At 45.7% G+C, this 25,768-nt stretch overlaps 1 protein-coding gene across 1 annotated transcript in view; it reads left to right on the forward strand.

Annotated features, from left to right (window-relative positions):
* Positions 1-25,768, forward strand: part of ADAM12 (ADAM metallopeptidase domain 12) — a 386,817-nt gene that overhangs the window by 338,712 nt on the left and 22,337 nt on the right. The window contains exons 15-21 of the mRNA XM_060033517.1: positions 3,028-3,136; positions 3,242-3,440; positions 6,101-6,178; positions 8,454-8,562; positions 11,979-12,114; positions 12,717-12,825; positions 14,762-14,944. Coding sequence (XP_059889500.1) covers positions 3,028-3,136; positions 3,242-3,440; positions 6,101-6,178; positions 8,454-8,562; positions 11,979-12,114; positions 12,717-12,825; positions 14,762-14,944 — 923 coding nt within the window. The remainder of the gene's footprint in view (positions 1-3,027; positions 3,137-3,241; positions 3,441-6,100; positions 6,179-8,453; positions 8,563-11,978; positions 12,115-12,716; positions 12,826-14,761; positions 14,945-25,768) is intronic.

The following is a 25,768-nucleotide window of genomic DNA, read 5'->3' on the forward strand; positions in this document are numbered from 1 at the left end:
AGTGATATCTTATGGTATTTGTCTTTCTCTGTCTGACTTGCTTCACTTAGTACGACAATCTCTAGGCCCATCCATGTTGCTGCAAATGACATTATTTCATTCTTTTTCGTGGCTGAGTAGCACTAACCTCTCAAGCTCTCCATCGTGTCTTTTGAATCTCAGTCCAGCTGAGAAAGCACGTTGGACCTCGTGAACCTCTGTCAATGCTGGTTTAGAGGCTCATTGAGGTCAACTGACAAAACTGGTTTTGAGAAAAGACAAGAACATTTATCACTTGTTTAATTATTATTCCTAGGGTGTGCCTTCCTGCCTCCACTTCTTTTTTCTGGTAAAAGAGCTTTGAAAAGCTCACTTTGGCAAGCAACAGGATGGGTGATTAGGTTGTGGAGATCATGAATATACAGCCACTGAGCAAATAGAAAAAAGTAAAATCAAAAGACTCACTGTTGGGTGAGTGGGTACTTATGCCTAAAAATAAGATTCCCCTTGACAGCATCACAACAGAATAAAAGGGTCAGCATCAAAATAAGCTGTGGGGCTTCCCTGGTGGCGCAGTGGTTGAGAGTCTGCCTGCCGAGGCGGGGGGCACAGGTTCGTGCCCCGGTACGGGAGGATCCCGCGGGCCGCGGAGCGGCTGGGACCGTGGCCGTTGGGCCTACACGTCCGGAGCCTGTGCTCCACAGCGGGAGAGGCCACGGCGGTGAGAGACCCACGTACCGCAAAAAATAAATAAATAAGCTGTGAATGAAGGGAGTGTGCTGTGGAAAACAAAGACTTTTTTTAACCATTTTATGGAGTTATGATTGACATACAAAAAGTTGTACGTATTTAGTGAGTACACCTTGATGAGCTTGGCGATAAGTGTACACCTGTGAAACCATCCTCACGATCCATGCTGTAACCGTATCCACCCCCTCCTACATATTCCTCCCACCCTCTTTATTATTTACTATTATTTCTGTGTGTATGTGATGAGAACACTAAACATAAGATTCACCCTCTTAGCAAATTTTTAAATATACAGTGTTAGCAACTATAAGTACAGTAGATCACTGGAATTTATTCATTTTGCATAACTGAAACTTTGCACACTTTGATACCTCCCCATTCCCCCCAGTCCCTGGCAATGACCATTCTACTCTCTGTTTCTATGGGTTCAACTTTTTTAGATTCCACGATCATGCAGTGTTTGTCTTTCTGTATCTGACTTATTTCACTCAGCATCATGTCCTCCAGGTTCATCCATGCCGTCACAAATGGTAGGATTTCCTTCTTTTTAAAGGCTGAATAATATTCCCTTGTACATATATACTAGCATTTTCTTTATTTATTCATCTGTCAGTGGACACTTAGGCCTCCTCTGTGGCTTGGCTCTTGTGAATAATGTTGCAATGAACATGAGAGTTCAGGTGTCTCTTTGAGATTCTGATTTCAATTCCTTTCGATATTTACCCAGAAGTTGAACGGGTCATCATATGATAGTTCTACTGTTAGTTTTTTGAGGAACCTCCATACTGTCTTTTGCAGTGGCTGTATATATTCTCACCAACAATGTATGAGGGTTTCCTTTTCTCCACATCCTAACACTTATCTTTTTTTTTTTTTTTGATAACAGCCACCATAATTGGCATGAGGCGATAGCTCATTGTTGTTTTCATTTGTATTTCCCTAATGTGTAGTGATGTCGTCCATTTGAATGTCCTCTTTGGAGAAATGTCTTAACAGTTCTTTTGCCCATTTTTTAATCTCGTTAGGACAGAGACTTGTGTCCAGTTCAGGGAAATGCCCTATGGGAGGAGTTTGGGAGACTCTCTTAAATGGTTTTTAAAAAAAACAGAGAATGGGAAAATAAGAGGTCTGGGAGGGGGGCAACTTAGTGCAGAGGTCAAGGGCTGAACCTGTTGCTGGTCTCGACTGCTGCAGGGATTTTGTTTGGTTTGATTTGTCTGCTGCTTTGTTTGTTTAATGAGATGCTGAACGTGTCTGGTGAGGAATCAGGTTGCAGAAAGATGGACGTTGTAGTAATAAGAACACCATCTGGTCCCTGGGAGGAGGCGAGCATTGCCCATCATGACATTGTCACCTTGGAAGGCGCGCGGAGCCTCCCCAGAGCAGGGTGCAGAGAAGGGCAGGGGGCAGAGCTGGGCTTGGGGAAGTTGGCATCCTGGCTGATGTGAGAGGAAGAGCCCAGACAGGACACCGGTGTGGGCAGGAAGGCAGTCCCGGGGCACCACACAGGGCACAGCTTATCTGAAGAATGGAGAACATTTTCCTGAATTTCTCACGTAGTCTTCAACAGATACCACTATGATAGGATTCGAGAGCCCTCAGAACCTTGGCAACGCAAACCCCAGGTACATGTTCTCTCGTTCCTTGACCGGAAGACGTGCTAAAAATGGCCGTTTCCTGAGCTCTCTGGCTCCACGCCCCTCTGTACCGGGCACTGTCCTGCTGTGTAAATAGACCATCAGATTTTATGCCTCCGTGGCCTCTGAGAGCAGTCTCTGCCTTGCAAACGCAGGCATTCGTTGAAGCCAGTGCTTGCTCCAGTGGGGAGCTTCGTGGGGCTGGAAACGTGGTGTAAGACCTCCGCGTTGCTCGTTCTCGCTCGCTCTCTCTTTGCTCCCTCACATTAGTCATCATTATTCCTTGGAACCTGCTTTAACTTGCATTTTCTCACCGGAGTCGTGTGGGAGTTGTTCAAGAGAGCAAGCCTCCCCTTCCCCCGCAGCCGGCCAGCCACCCGCTTTGGGGTTGGGTCGGGTGCGGCCCCAGAGCCAGGCCTCATCTCTGGAGAGGCCGCACGTGCCATGGGCCCGGTTAGCAGCCCTACAGAAGAGGGAGTGATGAAATGCATGCTTTGCTGTGAGCTGAGGGGGGCTTGTATCAGGCATCAGCGAAGATGCCAGGTGTGATTTCTCGGGACGCTGAACGTATCTTCCCTTAACCTGAAAGCCTCGTGCTGTTCCAAGAAAAATGTTCAAAACACTTGCAGGTGGTGAAAGTGCTGCTTTGCTTCTGTTTCAGGTGCTAAACCTGCCCCCGGGATCTGCTTCGAGAGAGTCAACTCTGCAGGCGACCCTTACGGCAACTGCGGCAAAGACTCCAAGAGCTCCTTCGCCAAGTGCGAGATGAGGTGGGGTCCGCCTCCTGACCGTGCCGTGCCTTTGAACTTCCCAGATCACTTAGGGCTGCTTCCAGACGTTCCCTCTTTGAGCACTGTCTGTTCTTGCCTTTCCAGAGATGCTAAATGTGGAAAAATCCAGTGTCAGGGAGGTGCCAGCCGACCAGTCATCGGTACAAATGCCGTTTCCATAGAAACGAATATCCCCCTGCAGGAAGGAGGTCGGATTCTGTGCCGTGGGACCCACGTGTACTTGGGCGATGACATGCCGGACCCAGGGCTTGTGCTTGCCGGCACAAAGTGTGCAGATGGAAAAGTAAGACCCATATGCTCCCTTGCATCACAAATGTAAGTCTGGAAGGGGGCCCACTGAGAAACGTCCTGTTGGAGAACCGAGTTACAGGGCTGGTTTGTTTTCCTAAATCCGCTTCTCAGAATGTTGCCTCTGAAATTCCGTTCTTTGCACCTAGAAGGAAAAGTCAATAAATCCTAGATCCTGGTCTGACCATTGAGATGCAGATTTGGGAAAATCAAGCTTGTTTTCTCAGCTCTTTAGTGTTAATAAGTCATGTCTACACTCTGGATGTTATGAGAGTTTCCAGCCAGGAAATTACGCTGGAAGGAAACACAGCAGCATATTATATTGTTTTTGGAAATGTGGTTTGGGTTTTTGGCATGGTGGGGACTTGTTCTCACCTGGACAGAATGGGAAGTCAGATGTAGTTTCAGAGACCCCCATACAGGGACAGGAGAGGGGAAGAGATAGGATAAGCTTAAAGCCAAAGGGTGTTCTTTTGGAGATCAGGGGGAAAGGTAGACTGAGATACTGGGGGTTGGGGGGCGGGCAGTTAGAAATAAAGTCCAAAACGAAAAAAAAAATTTTTGAGATTTTTATATTCTGCCACATTGTTTTTTCCCACCAAACTTTCTCATCGGACTGAATGATAGCAAGTTAATAAAAGACTTTAGGAAAGAAGATGCTTTTATTAGGCTCCTCCTTTTCAAAATGATTATGAAATCATTACTGACGTGGAGGTCACAGAGCAGAAAGGAAAGGTGCTGAGTCATCTCCTATCGCAGAGTCCCTGTATGGGGGTCTCTGAGACTACATCTGACTTCCCAATCTGTCCAGGTGAGAACAAGTCCCCACCAGGACAGGAGTTCCCTCCACTCCACCCCCTCCCCCTTGCCCCATACGCCACAAATGCTTTTATCCTTAAGGAAACAGGATGATAAGTGAAACATGGTATACATTCTGGGTGTCTCCTTAACCACACCCATTGGCTTATATTCAAGCCTTGACATTAGACTGACACCATTTAAACTGTGGTCTGAACAGCTAAGGCCAGGTGCATCTGAACGCTGAAATTCCAAGGACTCCATTTATCGGTGAGCTTTTCCCTTCATGTGCAGGATTCAGTGTGCTTTGATCTCCTGCCTGCAGAACACTAGTTCTTTGAAAGCCGTCCTTAGCCTAGCCCGTGGGTTGGGGGAGGGCAGCACGCATATGCTGTGATTCTGCCTGGGGTCCTGCTGTGTGCATTGCAACCCCAGACGATTTCCTTTCTTAGCTGGCATGCGACAGTCCCCTCGGCCAAGATTCCCACCAGCCCTGAGAGCTGCTTGGACCAGCCCGTTTTTTCAAAGGGCGTTAATCTTGCCTCAGATAAACTGCTGGGGTCAGATGGTGAATGTCTCATAGGAAGGTCCTATTTGATTAAAAATGCTTCTGTAATCTAAAAATTAGACTTTTCTCCCTTTGACTCCACTAATTTGTAACATCTTACGGGAGATAAAGAACCTGATCCCTTGAGTCTGGACTATATTATGCACCTTTGAAATAAGACTAAACTCTTTCGACCAGCCCAGTACCATTTACCAAATCGCTGCTTCTGCAGAGGCTTGAGAAATACAAGGGAAGCGTCTGTTTTACTCTGCTGAGCATTTCTGTTGATGGTTTATGTCATCGACGATAGTACTTGTCAGTCGGTATTTTGGAAAATTTCCCATAGTTTAATATCTCCCTTACCAGATTCAAGGATTCTTGGAGTCTTTGAGTCTGCATAGGGCCAGGTGAAGGACTAGTCTCTCTTGTTCTCGCCTACATCTTTTAATGGAGGGGGAAATGCTGCAATTTGTAGATTTCATTGCAAGCTCTAAACAAAAATCATGAGAAAGTCAGTTACCCTAATTGCAGGATTGACCAAAACCATATAAAGTGCCATGAAGATAGACGACTTCCATAGTGTCCACAGTGATGTGAGTCTTGAAATGGGCTGAGTTTGGAGGGCAGGCGTCAGGATCTATATCTGGGTCCGAGGCAAAGTGCATTATTCATATTAACTGAGAGATGGTCCTCCCCAAGCTTTCCTTTGCTTTCTCTTCTTTTTTTTCTTTTTTTCTAAAGTTTTTTGGAGTATAGTTGATTTACAATATTTTGTTAGTTTCAGGTGTACAGCAAAGTGAACCAGTTACACATATATCCACTCTTGTTTAGATTCTTTTCTCATATAGGTCATTCCAGAGTATTGAGTAGAGTTCCCTGTGCTATACAGTAGGTTCTTGTTAGTTATCTATTTCATATACGGTAGTGTGTATATGTCAGTCCCAATCTCCCAATTTATCTCTCTCCTCCTTAACCCCTGGTAACCATGTTTGTTTTCTACATCTGTGACTCTATTTCTATTTTGTAGGTGAGTTCATTTGTACCCTTTTTTTAGATTCCACATATAAACAATATCCTATGATATTTGTCTTTCTCTGTCTGACTTACTTCATTCAATACGACAGTCTCTAGGTTCATCATGTTTCTGCAAATGGCATTATTTTGTTCTTTTATACGGCTGAGTAACATTCCATTGTGTGTATGTACCACATCTTCTTTATCCATTCCTCTGTTCTTAAACACACAGCTAGATGCATGTGCGTGTGGTTGTAGACAGACTGAGATATTTGCTGTGTTTCCCTCCTCTCCAGATTTGCCTCAATCGTCGGTGTCAGAACGTAAGTGTCTTCGGTGTTCACGAATGTGCGGTGCAATGCCACGGCAGGGGGGTGAGTAGGTGAACTGCCTTTGTATAGCCGGCCCACAGCAAGTTCAGCACTAAATCATTCCTTTGTAAAGGATTTTTGACATCCATAACTTTGTAAAAATATAGCAGTCAGTGTCTCCTCAATATTTTCTTCTGAAGACATTCATTTTCTTTGACCTTTACATAGCATAAGAAATGGGATTTTTATTTAACAAAGAAAATCAGATTGAGTGATAATTATCTTTTAAATTAACATTCTGGATTTTTTTAAAAGGAAACTTTGTCATCTTCAAAGTAATTTTAACATTAACCTTCCGTTGTGAAGAGTTTTGCATTAGCGTTTCAAACAGAGCTGTCCCTCCTACAGCCAACATTCAGAATATGTGTCTGAATTGAAATACTTCCAAAAAGAATTAAAACAAAGAAGACAGGACATACCGACCACATGTTCTTGAAATCACATACAATGGGTGTCAACTAAAGAAGGCTGTTATTTTAGTTCAGAGAATTTTGGTGGGGGGGGGAAGAGGATTCTAATTTTTTAAAACCTAGTTTATTTTTTCTGATGGGCTTAATTATTTCCAGTGGAATCATATTAATCTTGACTAGCTATGCCAGTGGTTCATTCGTTTTTCTGAAACCTTTTCTACAGATATTGTGCTCCAAATTCTATTTTTAAAATAGACACTCACCAATGATTGTAACATAGAATTACGGAGGTTTGCATAAAATTACTCTTGTGCTGTAACCATAAAGGATTGCAGTGTCACCTCAGATGGGTTTGTTGATGGTGAGTGTAGCTGACTGTCAGTATAAAATGGAATCTTTTAATGTCTCCACTGGATCATAGATTTCTTTCTAACGGCTGGAAGAAATGACCTAGCGCAGCCTTACTATTTGGCTGATGAAGCGGTCCAGGCCCTGGTGGGGATAGTGGCACGTCCAAGGTTACGTGACCAGTTAGTAGCAAGGCTGTGTCAGGGACCCTGGACTCCTCCCTCTCCAACATCCACACACTGGAGAGGCCATGACTTGGGAACAAGTAAGGACCCCGGTCCTTCCCTCGCGAGGCCGGGCTCACCAGCAGCACCTCCAAGTGGGGTGTTAGGGCTGTAATCTCTGCCACGAGCTGCCAGGAGGGCACGTGACTGTGATTTGCAGCAGGAGAGACCAGGGCGGGCAGGACAGTGCCTGAGCCCCAGGGAGTCGTACCTCAGCAGCAGCATCTCTGAGGAAACAGGCAGGACACGCAGACTCAAGGCAACGTGGGCTGTGCTGCACGGTAGTTACTTCTGCTTAGCGTCAGCTTCATAGAAACACGCTTTCTCACTCACCGTAGGCTTTCCTGACTGTTGGCCTTCTTGTTGGAAGCATCTGGGGCAGGTGGTTGATTCAGAAAACAAGAGTCTGTGAAAGCAGGGAAACATCGCAAGTGAGAGAAATGCCCGGAACATTTATCGTGTCTTAAAATATAAAAGTGTGTGTTTGGCTTCATCCCGCATCCGTAGCTCGGACCTGACTTCAGTACGCAAATTATCCAAAGTGCGCCATCTGTGACGTACCGTTCGTTTCTCTAAGCGGAAGGGAGACACTCAACGGGCAACCTTCCTGTCTTTTGCGGCTTTTTCTGATCACTTGTCAGTTGTTCCGCCCATTCCAAGTTTGTCCAAAGTTCTTTTTAGTGACTTGCATTTATCCGGCGTTCCCAAAGCGTTCAGCCTCATTGTCATAGAAATAATTCTCTCTCGTTTTCACACTCGTACTCCACTGGTTCCGGTAGCAGTTCAGCAAATTCCATGTGTGACAGCCTCCCCGAGCCTGCCGTCTGAAGGTGCCCAGGGCTGTCGGGCCCGTGATGCCCAAGGGCATGGATTCCGTGTCCCTGAAGCAGGGGCCCCTCCTTACCACGGAGCGGGCTTCTCATCTCGGCCAGATCAGGAGGGTTTCCTGGATTTAAAAAGAGGGACATGGAGATTGAGAAGAAAAGGGGTTGAAAGGAGTGGACGAGCCCTAACTGTCTCGATCCTTCTCTCAGTAGCTGCTGATGGAACAGCAGCACATTATGTTAATCCGCAGCCCCGGGCTCTGGGCTCACCTGTGTGGTGCTGGGTTTAGGGTTTATCCTCACAGCCGCATGTACGGAGTCTGACTGTATCGGTGGGATGGGGGCTCTGACCACAGGGCCTTTGCTTTGCTCTCGGGCTCAATTAGGGCTCAGAGACTTAGCGCTGCCCCAGGGGGACGTGCGTCCTAACCCTGCTCCCCTCTTGGTGTCTTTCTCCTCTGCTGCCCGAAAGGTGTGTAACAATAGGAAGAACTGTCACTGCGAGGCCCACTGGGCCCCTCCCTTCTGTGACAAGTTTGGCTTTGGAGGAAGCAAGGACAGCGGCCCCATCCGGCAAGCAGGTTAGTGGTGACGGCGCGTCCCAGGGAGTGGGCTGAGCTCCTGGGGGCAGTGGGAAGCCAGGCCCTTGGGGGATCCTTCCAAGCAAGACTGAGGGCTCACCAGCCGTCAGGTGGGTGCACAGCCGCAAACCCAGTGAGGACCCCACGCAGACCTCACACAGCCCGAGGCCTCTCTGTTTCCAGACCCTCTCTAGTCGTTGCCTCATCTTTGCAGAGACTCGTCGCTCTGCTTTGCTCGGAGGCTGAGTTCGCTGGGTCTTAGCCTGTGACATTTTCTTAGCTAAGGTCATTCTACCGCAGACTGCCAAGTGGGTATGAACTTCATTGTCGGATCAAAGGAATTTGTCAAGGCCAGCCTCTGTGTACGAGGGCTAAGAGGTGTGAAGTCAAATGCCTTTTAAAGCTCTTGCTAGAAAGACCCCCTCCTCTTCATAAAGGGACGGGTCCCAGCAGCAGCAGAGATAGCAACGGTTTCTCTTTGCTGAGCTGCTGTTACCTGCCGTGCTTCACGTTTTATATGCGTTAGTTCATCGAATCCTTACAAAAGTTGGCGTTATTCTTCTTTCCTTGCAAGGGACCCGAGGCTCAGGGAAGTTAATTAACTTTCACAGAGTCACACAGCTAAGACTGAGGCACAGTCTACCCGTGAAGAAGCCCCTAAGGCTGGCTGTGCTGGGACTGTCAGTTCTTTCCTCCTCAAAGACGTTGAGAAGTGGTCTGCTAGCGCAGGACCGTCTTCTCGGAGCTCTTGTCAGCCAGTTAAGGGGCAGGCCTGAATGATGCCCACTTTAAAGTGAAAGTGCAGAGAGCCCACCGCGAGCCGGGGGTGGGGGAGGGGGGTGTGGCAGGCAGGAATGTCCCGAGCACACTGGTGCTGCCACCTCGGTGCCCACCTGAGCCCCTGGACGCTCAGATGGTGGCTAACGCCACTACGGAGGACGTCATACGTCCTGAGTCCCGCTGTGACTGGAAGGGTTGAATCTGTGGCTTGGCTACTGTTTCCATGACAACAGACACAACACTGCTGTACAGGACCAGGCAGGGGGCACAGGGCCAGGAGGGAGAGACCCTCTGAGCAGGCACATCTGGAGAAACAGTGCTGTGAGGAATGGAGGTGAGCTCCTGGGCACCTTTCTGATCAGGGATGGACGTGTCTCAACCCTGCTCCCGAGACCGGCCCCGCAGCAAGTGGAAAAAGGGCCCAAGGTCTTTCCTCTTAGCACACATCCATCCCAGGGGGTAATAAGCCAGGCCTGGCCCAGCGTCCCCGCCTTGATGGCTGGCCTCTTGCTGCAACGTAGTCAATTTTCTAATTGGCCATCAAGAGGTTATTGTTAAAAAAACAGGGTTTTAGTTTTTAATGCATCGGGGACCCTGCCACCTGTTCCATCCTCCGCATTCAAGTGAGCCAGGTGGCGCTCGAGGAATTGCACAGGATGGCGGGAGACAGGCCACGTGCTCTGGGTCCCTCTTTGGTGTGGGCACCAGGGGGACTCAGGTTTGGGGGTTTCCTAAACTTGGGGCGAACCCACAGAGTTGCCAGTTCTTCGTTGTACCAAGTAAGAATATTTTAAAAATGGAAGCAACTGAAGAGCCGGACTCATCCACCATTGCCGTCGTATCATAAAAGAAAGTAAGTTTACACCCTCCCCCCGAAACACCTACAAAAGAGGGGCCACGAGAAGCCGGCTGATGGCTGCACGGGGCGTAGCCGCGCCCTGGGCCTCAGTGCCCCCAGCCCGCCTGCCTGCCTGCGGCCCAGAAGTGCATGATGCAAGTATTTCTCCAGCGTCTGCCGGGCACCAGCCGCTCCTCCGGGTCCTGGGAGACGCTCGGCGGGCACAGCGCGGATGAGAAGCTGTGATGGGCGGGGTGACAGTGAGACTCAGGAAGGTGGGCCACGGGACGGAGGGGACACGGGGCAGGCTCGATGGGACGCGGCGCCTGCACTGGATGCGGGGATGGCACTGCCTGGGGTTCTGGCTCGAGCGGCTCGTGGAGACAGGCAGCCTGGGGGGCAGGGGGAGCAAGCTCAGTGTGCGGCCCAGTCAGCGTTTGACTGATGACTCATCAGTTTAAGACGTAGGGATTTGGAAGTATGGAGCTAGGAAGTATGGCCGAAGCATGTTGCTGCTCACTTTTAATGAGCTGTGTTAAGAGACGACAGAATCCTCACCAGAGGCACCTGCGACTGCCAGCCCACAGTCTCGAAAGAGGGACATCTGGGCCAGGAGACCAGAGCAAGGCTTTTCCAGTAACACAAGTGAATCAAGACGGTCCCGTGTTGATCGTCTGCCTTAGACACATCCCTCTTAGGACTCGTCAGCTGGGGACGAAGTCCAGAAACAGAGAGGGTGTGAAGGCTTTCTCCCCCCGGGTGGGAGCTGCTGCTCCTCTGGTTCCCAGCCAGCTGGATGTCGTGGTTGGAGGTGGGGTGGGAGAGCCCTGGTGACAGAAGCCACCTCCACAGCTGTCACCAGCAGCCCGGAAGGACTGCAGGGCACCTACCAGGGGGCACACAGACTGATGGCTGCTAGCAGGAGAACAGAGACGAATGAATCGAGGCCTGCGCTCTCAAGGAACTCACCGCCCTGGTGAAACTGCAACTACGGCTCCTCCAAACCCAGGCGTTTAGAGCCCTCCCCAGAGGCCCTTGACCGCAGCTGCAGTTAGAAGCCAGCGGGGTGGTTTGATTTTCCCTTCCTTTCCACACCTTTGGGGAGTCTTCGTGTCTCTGCACTAAAGAAAACGGGATCATATCACAGAAAGGGGGGATGTTTCCTTAGATAAAATAAACAGCATCCCCCCAGAGGAAGGGGTTTGCCCCCTCCTCACAGGCTGCGTTTTTAAGTCCCTAACATAACGAAACAACACCCAAGGGCATTTAAACTGAGTTTGCTTTTTCACCTTCTAATTTGATGATATCCAGAAGTAAGGTCTTGGTCTAAAATAAAAAATACAAAAAACAAAAATAGAACAGACGCCAACACCAAAGAATGAGAGAAGGAAAGAGCCCGCGGGAGCATATTTGTAATGGGGGCTGGGAAGATTTCAGGTTGGGGACCACTTTAATTCTGATGGGATTCCAGTGACAGCTCCCTGTTACTTTCGCCACCATTCCCCTGCTGTTGTCGTGCCTGGGGGGCCCGTGTGACCAGGGAGATGGTCCCACTGGCCAGACTGGATTCCCATTTAGCAAGTTCCAGACTTGTCAGAAATGAACACTGACAGGGCAGGTTGCACCTCAGACACGACCTGCGAAGTGACACTGATTTATCAGTGCACCATCCAGGGATTTACTCACTCCATTTCTGGTCCTTCCTTCAAAGTTTGTTTTGCCGTAAATGTCACAGTTTGATACTCCCCATATTTTAGTTCTATGCCTCCTTCTCTGAGTCAAATGTACTTTGTTTCAGGTAACCAAGGTTTAACGATAGGAATTCTGGTGACCATCCTGTGTCTTCTTGCTGCTGGATTTGTGGTTTATCTCAAAAGGAAGACATTGATACGACTGCTGTTTACAGATAAGAAAACCACCATTGAAAAGCTAAGGTACCCTGGGTTAGGGTCATCTTTTCAAGAAATGGCATTTGAAAGAATGTGCAATGGGCTGCTTCGCACCGTGTCTCCTTAGCAAAGAAGAGGTCAGATTTTCTGTTGGTTTTGGTGTTTTAACATTTCTGCCAGACCAGCTGCCCCTTTCACTTTCCCTTCAAACTATTTGCAGTTTATTACGTAAATAAGCAGGGTGTTGATGAATTCCACTGTTGTATTTTTCCCACCCTTACATTGGTACTTTTTACAAGGTGGAATATTAAAACATTTTTATCAGATGGGGTAGCTTTCGATCCAAATATATTCCAGGACATCATCGCTAAAATGCCAGCTTCATGTGAAATGTCTCCCAGGCGTCCCCAGCTGTGTGCCTTAGATTGTAAGAACTAATTTAACAGAATAATGGCTTGGGGGGAAGAAACTCAGTATTTATGTTTTAATCTTGTAAGAGTGTTAGATAACTTTTCTCTTGCATGTTTACCACACTAAGTTAAAAGAAGTGAATTGCATTTTGCGTGTCACTGCGAACAAAACAGAAAAAGTCAAGTCAGGCAGAGGGGACAGCGCCCTCGCCAAGCGTGTCTGGGATTGCATTGCAGGTGTGTGCGCCCTTCCCGGCCGTCCAGTGGCTCCCAGCCTAGTCAGGCTCACCTTACCCACCTCAGCAAAGGGCCGATGAGGAAGCCGCCACCTTCCAACACACCTAAGGTGAGTTTTGAACAAACATAAGAAGCGAGGCTTCCCTCGGGGCACAGTGGTTGAGAGTCCGCCTGCCGATGCAGGGGACATGGGTTTGTGCCCCGGTCCGGGAAGATCCCACATGCCGTGGAGCGGCTGGGCCCGTGAGCCATGGCCGCTGAGCCTGCATGTCCGGAGCCTGTGCTCCGCAACGGGAGAGGCCACAGCAGTGAGAGGCCCGCATACCACAAAAAAAAAAAAAAAAAAAAGCGAGCAAACGCATGAAGACTCAGGTTTTTCAATAAGAGCTTGAGCAGGAGTAGACCCCGCAGCCTCTTGCTGTGAGACGCCAGGTCAGCACCCTCGGGACCACAGGGGCTTCCCGAGGTGATGGCTGGCACTGGAAGAGGCTCACGGTGCCAGGTCCCATGGAGGCCACGTGCCCTGCGGGACATGCTACATAGTCCTCATCCCTCCAGTCACCCAGGTGGCCACAGTCCTAGGAGGCCCACCGGGTATGCTGACCAGGCAGGCTCCTGCAGCGGGACCCCTTCTGTGATTTGAGAATGCCGCTGACTGGGTTTGGGAGAGCTGCTGTGGCCCGCGGCTACTCCCAGGGTATTTCTGAGAGTTACACTGAACCCTTGGTCGGGCCCATTGTGCTCCAGCCCTGGGCTATAGAAGCTCTGTCCAACCTATGGCTTCAAAGAGCTGGACGCTCAAACCAAAGTACCTCGTGCTTCCCTGCTGTCCCTTCACTTTCCTGCGACCTTGGTGAATTATGACTAGTGTTCACTCTGATATCTAGGCTCCCCCACCAAGTGTTTTTGATGTACCTATGGGTTGGGTTCCAAAGAGGAGACAGCCGTTCCTAATAAGTATTATCCCCTTTCACCCCTAACCGTGGGAGACAGGAAAAACAGCTTCACTTGCAAGAGCCAAAGATGCAGTTTTATCTTGAAGAGCCACAAACCAGAGATTACCCAAATATCAATCAACAGGTAAAAGGGTAAACACCGTGGTATACTTACCACGGTGTAAGTATTCCACGGTATACTTACACCGTGGAATGCTACTCGGAATTAGAAAAAATGAACTGTTGATCCACACTACATCTTGGATAAATCTCAGAGTAATGATGATGAGTGAAAGAAGCCAGACCAAAAATGATGATTTCATTTATATAAAATTCTAGAAAATGCAAACCAATTTATAGTGACAGAAATCGGATCAATAGTTGCTGGGAGAAGGAGAAGCGGGGGGCGGTGGGAGGGAAGGATGACGGGCTGATGGATATGTCCATCGCTTTACTTACTGTGATGGTTTCATGGGTGTGAATCTATGTCAAAATTTACCAAATTGTACATTTTAAATATATGCAATTAATAGTCAATGAAACCTCAATAAAGCTATTTATAGAAAGGAAGAAAAAAGGGAGGCAGGGAGGGGCAGGGGGCATGAGACCCACACTGCCTCCGTTCTCATCTGTTGCTAAAAACAAGGCCACCAGGCAGGAGACGGTCCTCCAGACTCAGACCCTCACCTCCGCCCCGATGCTCCTTCCCCAGGAGTTTTCCTCAGTTCTCATCGAGCCTTGTGCACGCTGAATTACGTCTCATTTTCACAAGTCCTCTGGAATTTCCTTAAGATCTGGTCTGTGTCTTCATGTGTGTTGGTGCTTCCTAAGGTTGCCTTGCACCTACTTGTTAACGAATTAAACCAGTTTTTAAACAATGAGATAGAAAGCAGCCCTACTATTCCAGGTTTGGGGGTGGGGGAGGGTGGTTTGTTAGAATCCGGAAGCTGACATCAATAATTATAGATTCCCTCTGCTGTAATTCCTTGATTTCTTCCCCTCCTCCACCTGCCCTCCCCCTGCAGCTAGAGCAGGTGAGTTAGCACTGCTTGTCCCTCCAGGGATTACACAGTAATGACCACATCATGGCTCTTTGCTCTGACCCCGCAGGACAATCCCAGGAGATTGCCGCAGTGTCAGCATGTGGACATCAGCAGACCCCTCAAGGCCCTTGACGCCGCCCCTCTGCCCAGTTCTTCTCAGCGAGGACTCCCGCCCCTGCACCCGGCTCCTCGTGTGCCCTGCGTCCCTGCCAGACCTCTGCCGGCCAACCCTGCACTCAGACAGGCCCAGGTACGCCCTCAGCTGTTAATTTGATGGCGGGTCATTCAGATCCAGACTCTGCTACTTGCTACAGTCTGAACTTGGGCGAGTTGCTTACGTTCTCAGCACCTGTATAAAATGGAGATAATTCAGCTCCTGAGATGGATAGACAGGATCGTCCAGGTAAAGCGTTTAGGACAGTGCTTGGTGTCTAGTTATGTTGCAATAGATTTTAGTTATTATTAGGAATATTTTTATCTTTTCTATTCAGAATAGTGAGGGTGCCCATTCAACTTGTCATCTAGACCATGACACTTTGGAGAATGACAGGTGGCACCGTGAATAATTAGGCCTGGGCAATAAAACAGAGATGATCACTTTAGGAATGATAATGGGCATACTTTCTTACCTTTTTCACCTTCAAAAATTATTTACAAAAATGTTACCACCGATTTAGTTTCTCCATACCAGATGCAAGAGTGTATAAGGCACTTTGTGTATATGACCTCACTTCTATGCTGTTTTTGGAAGTAACAGTTTGTTATGACATGAACAACAGGAAACTGGAGGTGGGGAGAAAAGTAAAAGCAACCAAATGAAAAGCACAAAGATATAATCACTGGTCATTTTTCATTGCTATCAATGTTATATTTTCTTCTATCAATTTTTGTTTACTTAAATGTCTATTTAACATAATTTAGATTATTCTATATGTATATTGATTTATATATATACTACTTCTTTGCCTTAAAGTCATTCCCATTTACCATGGCATTAAAAATTGTTTAAAATGTTATTTTATCCACAGCACTGTATGTGTACATAGAATACTTTTTTAAGTGCTTGCCAATTACTGGGCATGTTTGGATGTCTCCAATTTTTGCTATTATAAATAGCTCTCTTACGAAGGTCTAGATAGATAAATTTTGGACCACTTTAATTATTCCCTTGGAGAGATTCCTAAGAGTGAAAATACTGGGTTGAAAAATGGTATAACCATTTTAAGCGTCTTAATGTATAAATTAAACACTTTTTCAGGATGGATACGCACTTGCATTCCCATACAGTACAGAGCATACTAGTACTAAGTATTAACATTTCAAAGCTTTGCGCATTTGATGCATGAAACAAAATACCTTTTTCTGTGTACTAATTCTATAAATTACTGAAAGGGATGTTGAAGTTTCCAACTATAAATGCGTCTCTTCTCGGCCATCAGTTTTTACTTCATGTGCTTTGAAGCTCTGTTGTTCGTGGTACAAAACAATTAGGATCATTGTGTCTTCGTGGTGAATTGACCCTTTTATCATTATGTAATGTCCTTTAGCTCTGATGACTTTGTCCTAAAATCTACTTTATCTCACATAAATACATTCACCTCAGTTTTCTTTTGATTAGGGTTTGCAAGGTATGTGTTTTCCCATCTTTTTACTTTTCATCGACCTATGTCACTTTACTTGAAATGAGTTTCTCAGAGACAACATATAGTTGGGTCGTGTATTTCTTCATCTGTTCTGTCAGTCACTGTCTTTTAACTGATGTGTATAGACCATTTACTTTTAATGTAAGTATTGATATGTTAGAATTGAAGTCTACCATCTTAATGTTTTTATCATACTCCTCTTTCCTGACTTCCTGTGGGTTTGTTGAACATTTTTCACTATTCCATATTGATTCATCAGGAGTGTTTATATTGTCTGTCTGCACTTTTTTGTATGGCTGCCCTAGGGCAGGATTTCTCAACCTCAACATTGTTGGCAATTGGGGCTGGATGACTGTTGTATGGGACTGACCCATGTATCATAGAATATTTAGCAGCAACTTGGTTTCTACCAACTATAGATGGCAGTAGCATGTGTAATCATGTCTCTAAACATTGCCAGATGTTCCCTGAGAGACAAAAGTCACCCCTGATTGAAAACTGCTTCTCTAAAGATTACAATATAGGTACATAATTTATCACAGTCTACTAGTATCAATATTTCATCACTTCAAGTGGAATGTAAAAACTTTACCTCCTTTTAGGTCCCTTTATCCCTCTCCCTTTAAGATATGGATGTCTTAAGTGTTACCTTTATGTAGTAAGAACCACTTCAGATGTTGTCATTTTTGCTTTCAAACATCGAGCATAATTTTTTTAAACTTAAGAAGAATGGTTTACAGTATCTACTCATATAGTCACCCTTTCCATTCTTTCTTCACTTCTGATGTTCCAGGTTTCTTTCTGTTATCATTTCCTTTCTGTCTGAAAAAACTTCCTTCAGCTATTCAAGTTAGCCATTCAAAAGCAGATCTGCCGGTGATAAATTCTCTTAGTTTTCCTTCATCTGAAAATGTCTGTTTCACCTTTATTCCTGAAGAATATTTTCAATGGATATAGAATTCTGGGTTAGCTGTTTTAGTCTTGCAACATTTGAAAACTGTTGTTCTGCTTCCTTCTGGTCTTTATGGTGATGAGAAATCCACTGAAAAATTCCATCCACAGTCTCTGTTCCAGGGAAGAGATGAGGTCTGTTATTGCAAGGAGGAATGGAAAGCAGGGCTCTGCCAGCCCCAGGATGTGGTGCCCAGTGGGGACAGCAGGGCATGGCTTTTTCCTAGTGCCCACCCAGAGGTAGAGTAAGGTCAGGTATGGTCAAATGTTGCTCTTACTGGGTCACCCTTCTCCTGTTCTTTTAGCTAAAGATAGCAGGCTTTCCTCCGGCTTTTGTGTGTGTGTGTGTGTGTGTGTGTGTGTGTGTGTGTGTGTGTGTGTGTGTGTGTGTGTGTCTATTGCTACTGGCATTTCCAGATGGGTGCCTCTCCAGAGCCCAGGCCAAGATATAAAGAAGGGGAAAACAAAAAACAAGGGCTCACTACTGGGTCGTTCCTTGCGTTCTGAGGTCCCCAGCCAGTCCATTTACTTTCCTGCAACTTTTAGAGTGTCAGCTGCTTTATGAATTTTCTCCAGGCTTTTCTGTTATAATTTGCAGGAGGAATAGGGTGAAATGTGCTTATTCCATCTTGTCCAGATCTCATTTCTTTTTGCATTTCTTTGATTGCCAGGACACTTAAACTGCTTTTTGTGTATCTATTAACAAATGGTGTGCTGGTAAATTGGCTGTCCAAAAAAGAAGCCTTGATTTGTAGGTAACTTCTCAGCTGTAAAAACTCCCCCATGATCAATTTCAAGTTATTAACGTGATGTCACTGAACAAGAAGTAGAGAATCAGCTGACATGAGCTGGTTACAGCTATCTCCAGCATACAGCTGCTATTAACTGTATCTGTTCTGTAAGTTGTCTGTTCCCATCCTTTGCCTATTTTTTTTCTCTGTGAGAGAGAGTTTTTCTTTCTGATTTGTTAGTTTGGTTTTTTTTAACATCTTTATTGGAGTATAATTGCTTTACAATGGTGTGTTTGTTTCTGCTTTATAACAAAGTGAATCAGCTATACATATACATATGTTCCCATATCTCCTCCCTCTTGTTACAGTTCATTTGCTTAATGGGTTAAGAATATTTACCCTTTTCCAGTAATTTACTGTAAACATCTCCCTAATTTGTCTTTCAGTTTTATTTATTTATGCTATTTTTTGGTATAAAAGAAATTCCAGTTTTTAATATTTAATTTATTAATCTTTGGTGAATTGGCCTATTCCTTTTGCGCTTACGAAGTCCTCTCCCATTTCAGTCAGTTAAGATCCACCTATAACTTCTGTTTACTTTGTTGTCTGTTGACCATTCTGTCAACATTGGTTTTTGAACCTGTCTTGGATTTACGTGGGTGGAAGGGGTGGGCACCTTCTAAACTTTTCTGGACTTATTCAAGAATCTGATGAAGGCTATGAACCGTCAGAAGATGCACCACTACTCGATATTTTGTATGCAAATTTCAGATAGTCACAGAGCCCATAAGCCGCTTCCCCAAGGATTCCCTGGTACTGAGGCTTTTCCTGTCTCTGTTTCAGCCGCTTGCCTGTGTACCATGTGAAACTAGGACTGTCTCTAATAGGAAGGATATTTCTACTTGCTGGCGTCATCTTTCCTACCAGCAGTGAATGCCTACAGAAGCGACGCCTCCAAGAGTTCCTTTAAAGCAGGCCCCGAAAAAGGTCTTCATTCTGTTTTATGAAACTGAGGAAATGTTACCCTTTAAACATTAGTAACTGAAAAATCCACACTTCTCACTCCAGGCTGGTGTCTGTCTGTCTGGAGCTTTTCCGAGACATACGATACAGATTAAGCTCGCACTTTCCCTCCCATCACACAGGGAACTGGCATTGACTCCATGCAAGTGCGGTGCCTGTTCGGAGGTGGCTCTGGTTTGGCAACACGGATTGAATCCGCTGACCCTTTGTACTTTAGCATTACTAGTACCCTGTCCCACATGACATGACAGACACACGGCTACATGGCCAGCCCTGCCTTGTTCATCCAGACTTACCATCTACACTTTCTGGAAGGAAAGTGCTATCATAAACACCACAGTAGTGGTCAGCCTCACATCTGAAGGGTAAGTTAGCTCTTTATAGAAAATGTTTGATCTTTCCATCAAATGTTCTGTGTGATTTTTAAAAATCAAGGACAGTTGAATCAACTCCTTCTCTTGTCCACAAATGGGCCTTTCTGGGCTACCATTTCCTTCTCGGGGAAATGAGCCTTGGAACTCAAGCTTCTCAAACTGACTCCTCAGCCTTGATGGAGGAAACGAACTTTCATTTCCTTTTCATCCTGTCAGCTCTTTTAGAGGAAAATAATTCAGTGTATTCATCTAGCTTTTAGCTGACTGCTGCCAAGTTCTGAACCACAGCCTGAGCGCGAAAGGCAAAGTGTGGGCTTGAGAAATGGCTAGAAAAATGATGAAAAAAATAAGAGGTCACAGGGGGTGTGTGGGCACCTACAATCGTGTGCATAGGCAGGGAGCATGGTAGACTGTCTTTGCTCTGCTTGGCATTGCATTGGCCCTTGCCTTACCTTGTATATTAGGTTAGCAATCCACCAGGAATGGGCACTTAAATGAGGAGATCAGACAAACCAGCATCCATTTGCATCTTATAAGCCACGACAGAAGCACCAGGGGAGGTCTTCTGCACTGACAGCTGCTGGATAGAGCGTTTATCTCAGGCTCTGGAAGGGAAAGAGGAGGAAAGGAGAACAGGGCAAGTTCCAGGAGTGGCTACAGAAGGTTCCCAGAGGGCTTTGAGAGGCTTTCTGATGATGGTTAATCTTAAGGTATTTTAGGTGTTTTTTCTCTGATTAAAAAAGTGTTCAAAATCATCCAATTCTGTACCCCAGAAAAGTCAATTTTACTGTATGATCGTTTTTTAAAGAGTAATGTATAATGAGGGGAGGAAATACACATGCACACCGCACACGTGTCCTGAGCAGAATTCTGGAGGGGCGTCTTCAGGCAGCAGGCTTGAGCTCTGACGCCCGGGTAGGGGGAGAGATGGGGGCACGTGAGCTCAAGAGATGTGCTTCATAAAGCGAAAGGATCACTTTCTCTCACCCCAGACATCGTTTGTAAAGTCAACCGACTTGACTTCCGGGAGGAAAGGGGGCCCAAGAAGCACTGGGAGAGCCAGCGACTCTAGGAGAAATAACATCGAACACCGAGTTGTACGTTTCCCTTTTCTGCCCGTACATCCCCAAACCTCAGCGCGGGGGGCTAACCAGCGCGGCCTCGTGCCGGTCTTGCGTTGGTCGGCAGATGAAGGAGAGGCTGCAGTCTCACCAGGGGCATGTGTGCAGGGGGAGGACGGCCTCCTGCAGAGTCAGGCCTGAGCTGCAGGGAGAGGACCCAGACAGCAACCTGGAGGAGCACAGGGTGGGAGGAGGCAGGCGCAGCCCCCCGACACGGACACCACCCAGGGACCCTGATACCATCACACAAGAGAGGCTCTCAGGTTACTAAATATGAATTTAAAAATAAGTGTGACTCAAAAGACTAGAAAATGTGAAGACATTCATGTGACATTCTTACCCACCAACACCAGTGTGCCTAACTTTATTCCCAGATGAGAAAAGGAAAGGATTGGGGACAAACTCTGGGAGTTCGTTAAATTTCTAGGATGCGGCAAACTGAAATCCTTTATGCAGTTTCTTATAATTAATAGGCTTCATTCATTCATTTAAAGTTTAAATAAAAACACGTTCAATGTCACATCTACGAAATAGACTTCTCTGCTCACAGAATTATGTCTAGAGAAGGCTGTGCTAAGAAGTTGGAGATCAAAACAGTTTTCTGCTGTCAGTCTGAAATGTGCCATGATTCTAACGGGAGTGTAACTGGCACCTTCAATCCATAGACGGGCCATTCTTCTAACACGTAAAAATCGCATGAAAGCATCACTTAGCATTTATCTGTATTTTTGTTAAGGTTTGCCCCTTAAAATGGCATTTGAACTAGACGTGCTGATGTGTGGTCATACTTGATCTGGACTGTTTTATTTTTTTAAGCCCTTAGTTTCCTGGAAAACGTTAGGACGTGCTTTTTCTCCGTGGAATCTTATCAGTGAGTCATACTACTGAACTGACTGGTTAAGATTGTTTTTCCAGGCAGATTAGCTTCTTTACTAGAACAATAGGAAGCAAAAAAACGACGACCGAATCTGTCTCTTAGATTTTTGCTGAATTAAAGTCCTTTCCTGAGATGGCAGATGGGCCTGTGAGAATATTTACCAGCCCTGTTTCTGGCACAACTGGTCTGTGCTGCAGAAATTTCAGCAATGGCAGGATTCATTTTTATTCTTATAACCAAGTGGCCTGTAAATGCCTATGTGTGTTTGAGTTCTTTCACTAAGTGTTTTGGTACAAGGAGCTCCTCAGTTGTGTTTTGAATTGTTACGAAACAGCAAAGCACGTATTGAGCGCCAGTTATGTGGCTGATGCTCCCGGGCTAAGCACCCGGCAGGCGTTTCTAACGCGCTCAAGGAGGCCCACGAGGCAGACAGTGCCAACAGCCCCATTGGACAGAGGAGGAGACGAGGCAAAGTGAGGCCAAATAGCAAGACCCCCAAAGCAGGAGAGCCAGGGCTCAAGCCCATGCTCTCCACCTGCAGTCTTAAAATGGGTGCACGAGCAGGTGGCTGGAGAGAGGGGAGGGAGGCAGAAACTGCAGGAGGACTGGCATGATGAGCGTGTTTCAGATCACTGACTCCCTTGATGATCTTTCGTTCATTTTCCCCACTTTTGCCACAGAGATAAAGGTGAAGGGTGGGGGGGGGGTACCTTCTGGCATCGTGCAGAGCCTCAGACTATAACAAGGAAATCTTGCATTTCTCTTTGCTTTTGCTTGTAACAGTGTCATACTCCAGCCATTCTTGTCTAATATTGTCTTTCTTGGAACCAGCCCTTGTTCAGAACCATAGCAGTCGTTGCATTGCATTCCGGACATTCGCAGCATCTTAAATGAAAAATCCTCCATGCATTTTTTGTAGAGGTGGAGATTTTCAGTCCAGCGTTTCTGACAAACACGACATTTCTCCTCATCCACACCTTACCTGTGTCTGTAGAACATACAACACACCGTATTTTGTAAAACAAGAGTAGCCAACCTTGTACATCTCTTCTAAGACTGTAGAGCACTCAGACTTGGCTTCAGTAGCCTCAGAGGGAGCGGGGGGGGCTAGCTCACGGAGCCTTCCCTCTCCCAGACCACACAAAGAGCGATGAACAACTAACACAGGCTCTTGTTCGTGAGAATAACTACTCATTCATAAATGCTTTATAAGGATATAAATAGGAGCCAAAAATATTCATTTAGACCATGATTGAGGAAGCATCAGGCGATAGCTGGTCGCTCTGAGGTTGAGCCCAAACTTTCAAAGTCATCTTCAACAGAATGAATTCGGTATCTGAATGGATTTGAAAGAGGATTTGCACCCTTGTGACCTGTGTGGGTGTCCGATACTTAAACCAGCACTCACAGGAATCCATTCATCAAGATGTTCTCCCAAAGAAGTGAGATGTTGATACAAGAAAACTGATGATTATAAAAGGCTTCGTTACTTTAGGGAAACCCAAAGCTAATAACCGAGAAAACGTGCTGGGAAGCGTCCTCTGTGCCTTCTCTGTGCTCCCCAGATTTCACCCTTTTGCCCAGGTGTTCTCTGAGACCGCCCCCCCCCCCCGAGCCTTTCTGCAGTCCTCCCAGGGGTCTCCTTACTCACCTGCTGCCTCAGCACAGAGTCACCCGGACACCTGTCCTGCCCCGTTTCAGAAGGCACAAGACTGAGTTATTCATCTCCAGGTACACCTCAACCCAGGCCCTCGAACACAGTAGACGTGTAGGAAATATGCTGAATTGATGTGACTTTTCAGTAGTAAATAATAAGCCTTATCACTGGGTCACTTACTCCCGGGGGGGGAGGGGCTGCCATATCAGTGAGTCATGGGTTAGCAGACGTTAGAGCCACTTACTCCTATACATGTAAAGTGTAGTTACCAAGGTTTTGGACTCCTGCTAACCTCTGCCTGCCCAGTACTTCCAGAAACTTCAGCTAAAATTTGTTGGGTTTCATATCATACACTGATTTTTTTTTCTCTATCCAAGCCATTTATTTGAAACGCCAACTATATGTAGGATAAAGTCAGTGTTACATGCTTGTCAGTAACTAGAAATACAGAACCAGTGAAAACCTTTGTACAACCGTAATGACACTCAAAAGAGAAATGTATCATTTTACAATGCTTCACACAGAGGAATTCAACTTTGAAGGTATCTAAATAAAAATACATTTCTTTAAAAAATACTATGTACAATTGAAGCGTAACCAAGTTTTACAAAGTACTAGTCATGCAAGTTGTAGGAAACACTTGCATAGGACATGAAATCAGTTTAAGAAAAATTTCTGAGCCTTTAGCACTGAAGACACTTGACTTTATACCAGTAACAACCACAAGAAATGCAATGTTGTAGAAATTACACTAATATTTACATGACAAACCCATCTGATGTCTCTAAAGGTACTGCACGTGGAAGCACCCTTATCTCCCTGGAGAGGAATAACTTCAGAGGGAAGCCCTTTAACTCATTACAGTAATCAATGGCATGTTTGTTTTCCACTCACTTCTGTTACTATAAACACCCAGATTGTACATGAAAAAAATGGATGCCTGGTACTTTACCTTTATATTTTGTAACAAACAATGGATGCCTATAAGTAAAAAATTCCAACAGTGTAAAGCGTTATTAGAAAACAGTCTCTCTCCCACCTTTGTCACCAGGCTCCCTTCCCAGAAGCAATCATTGCTACTAGGCTTTTGTAAAATGTAATTTAGAATACAGTGAAAAGTCTCTTCCACCTGTCTCTCTCTTCAGAGTGAGAGATTATGGAAAATTTGGAGATTTCAGACACTCAAAACTGGAGAGGAAGGTACAGTGAAACCTGGCCGCCCGCCACGCATCTTCAGCGACCGTCACCTTGCTCTCACTCTTATTTCAAACCTCAGATCCTTGTTTTGGATTCAAATGGCAACACACTCTGTACTTCTGTCCACTTTGGTTATTCCAGATCTACCCCATCCTTTTCACTGGCTGTGTAGTATTTCACGGTAGAACCACACCGTAGATTCTTTAACCAGTCCCTTACTGATGGCCACATGGGTGGTTTCCAATCATTTGCTACTTCAAACAGGCATAGTCTTGCCCAGGTACCTTGGGCCGATGCATGAGGATGGACGTGGGATAAATTCCTGGGAGCACAATTGCTGATCAAAGGCCTTATGCATTTAGAAATTTGGTAGATGAGGCAGAAATGCTTCTAAAGGAGTCGTCCCAATTTCTGTTCCCCGGGTCTTCACCAACACAGTGCGTTCAGAGATTTTGTTTTTTATCTTTGCCAACGTGATAGGTTGAGAAAAAAAGTATCTACATTTTTCTTCCTAAAAATGAGATGTAAGATCTTAACACAGGTTTAAAATCCGTTTGTTTTTTTCCCTTTTTCATAAACTGTGTTGTCGCCTCCTTTGCCACTTTTTTTTTCTGTACGCGGCCCTCTCACTGCTGTGGTCTCTCCTGTTGCGGAGCACAGGCTCCAGACGTGCAGGCTCAGCGGCCATGGCTCACGGGCTCAGCCGCTCCGCGGCATGTGGGGTCTTCCCGGACCGGGGCACGAACCCGTGTCCCCTGCATCGGCAGGTAGACTCTCAACCACTGCGCCACCAAGGAAGCCCTGTCACTTTTTATTGTCATGTTTAGAAAGGCTTGTCTACCCAAAGGTTACAAATATGTTTTTCTATTTCTTATACCTTCATGATCTTTTCTTCACATTTAAATATTTGATCCATCTGCTCTTTAGTGTATAAAATGAAGTAGGAATCCAACTTTATTTTTCTAGATGACCACCTAACTAACCCTCAACACTATTCATGGTATTTGTGTACTTATTTGTCCATTATTGGCTTATCTTTTCTTTATTAGATTTACCTGGTTTCTCCTCAACTCCTCCTACCCCCAAAGAACCAGCCCTAGATTTTATATATGACTTTCCTTTTACTATTGTTAGACCACAGAAACATTACTTTCATTACTTTCATTTCCCCTCTGCAAATCTGAGATAACATCTCTCTCGTTGGACTTTGTGATAATTAAATGAAAATATCTAACATTATTAGAATGTCTGTAATGTCTTTGCTAAATGAGAGTAATTAATTTTTTATTTTACTAATTATTTTCTGCTTTTATCTTTATCACTTCCATTTTTAGGTTTATTTTCTTTCTCTAACTTCTTAGATCATTATTTCATTTTTATTCATACTTTTATTCATACTTGATTACATGGCATGTAAGTCTAGAAATTTCCCAAACACTGCTCTGTCTGTACTTACTCTAACTTGTAGTGTTTTCCATATTTATAATTTTTAAATAGTCT

The sequence above is a fragment of the Delphinus delphis genome, chromosome 16 (assembly GCF_949987515.2).
Source record: "Delphinus delphis chromosome 16, mDelDel1.2, whole genome shotgun sequence".
Classification (NCBI taxonomy): Eukaryota; Metazoa; Chordata; class Mammalia; order Artiodactyla; family Delphinidae; genus Delphinus; species Delphinus delphis.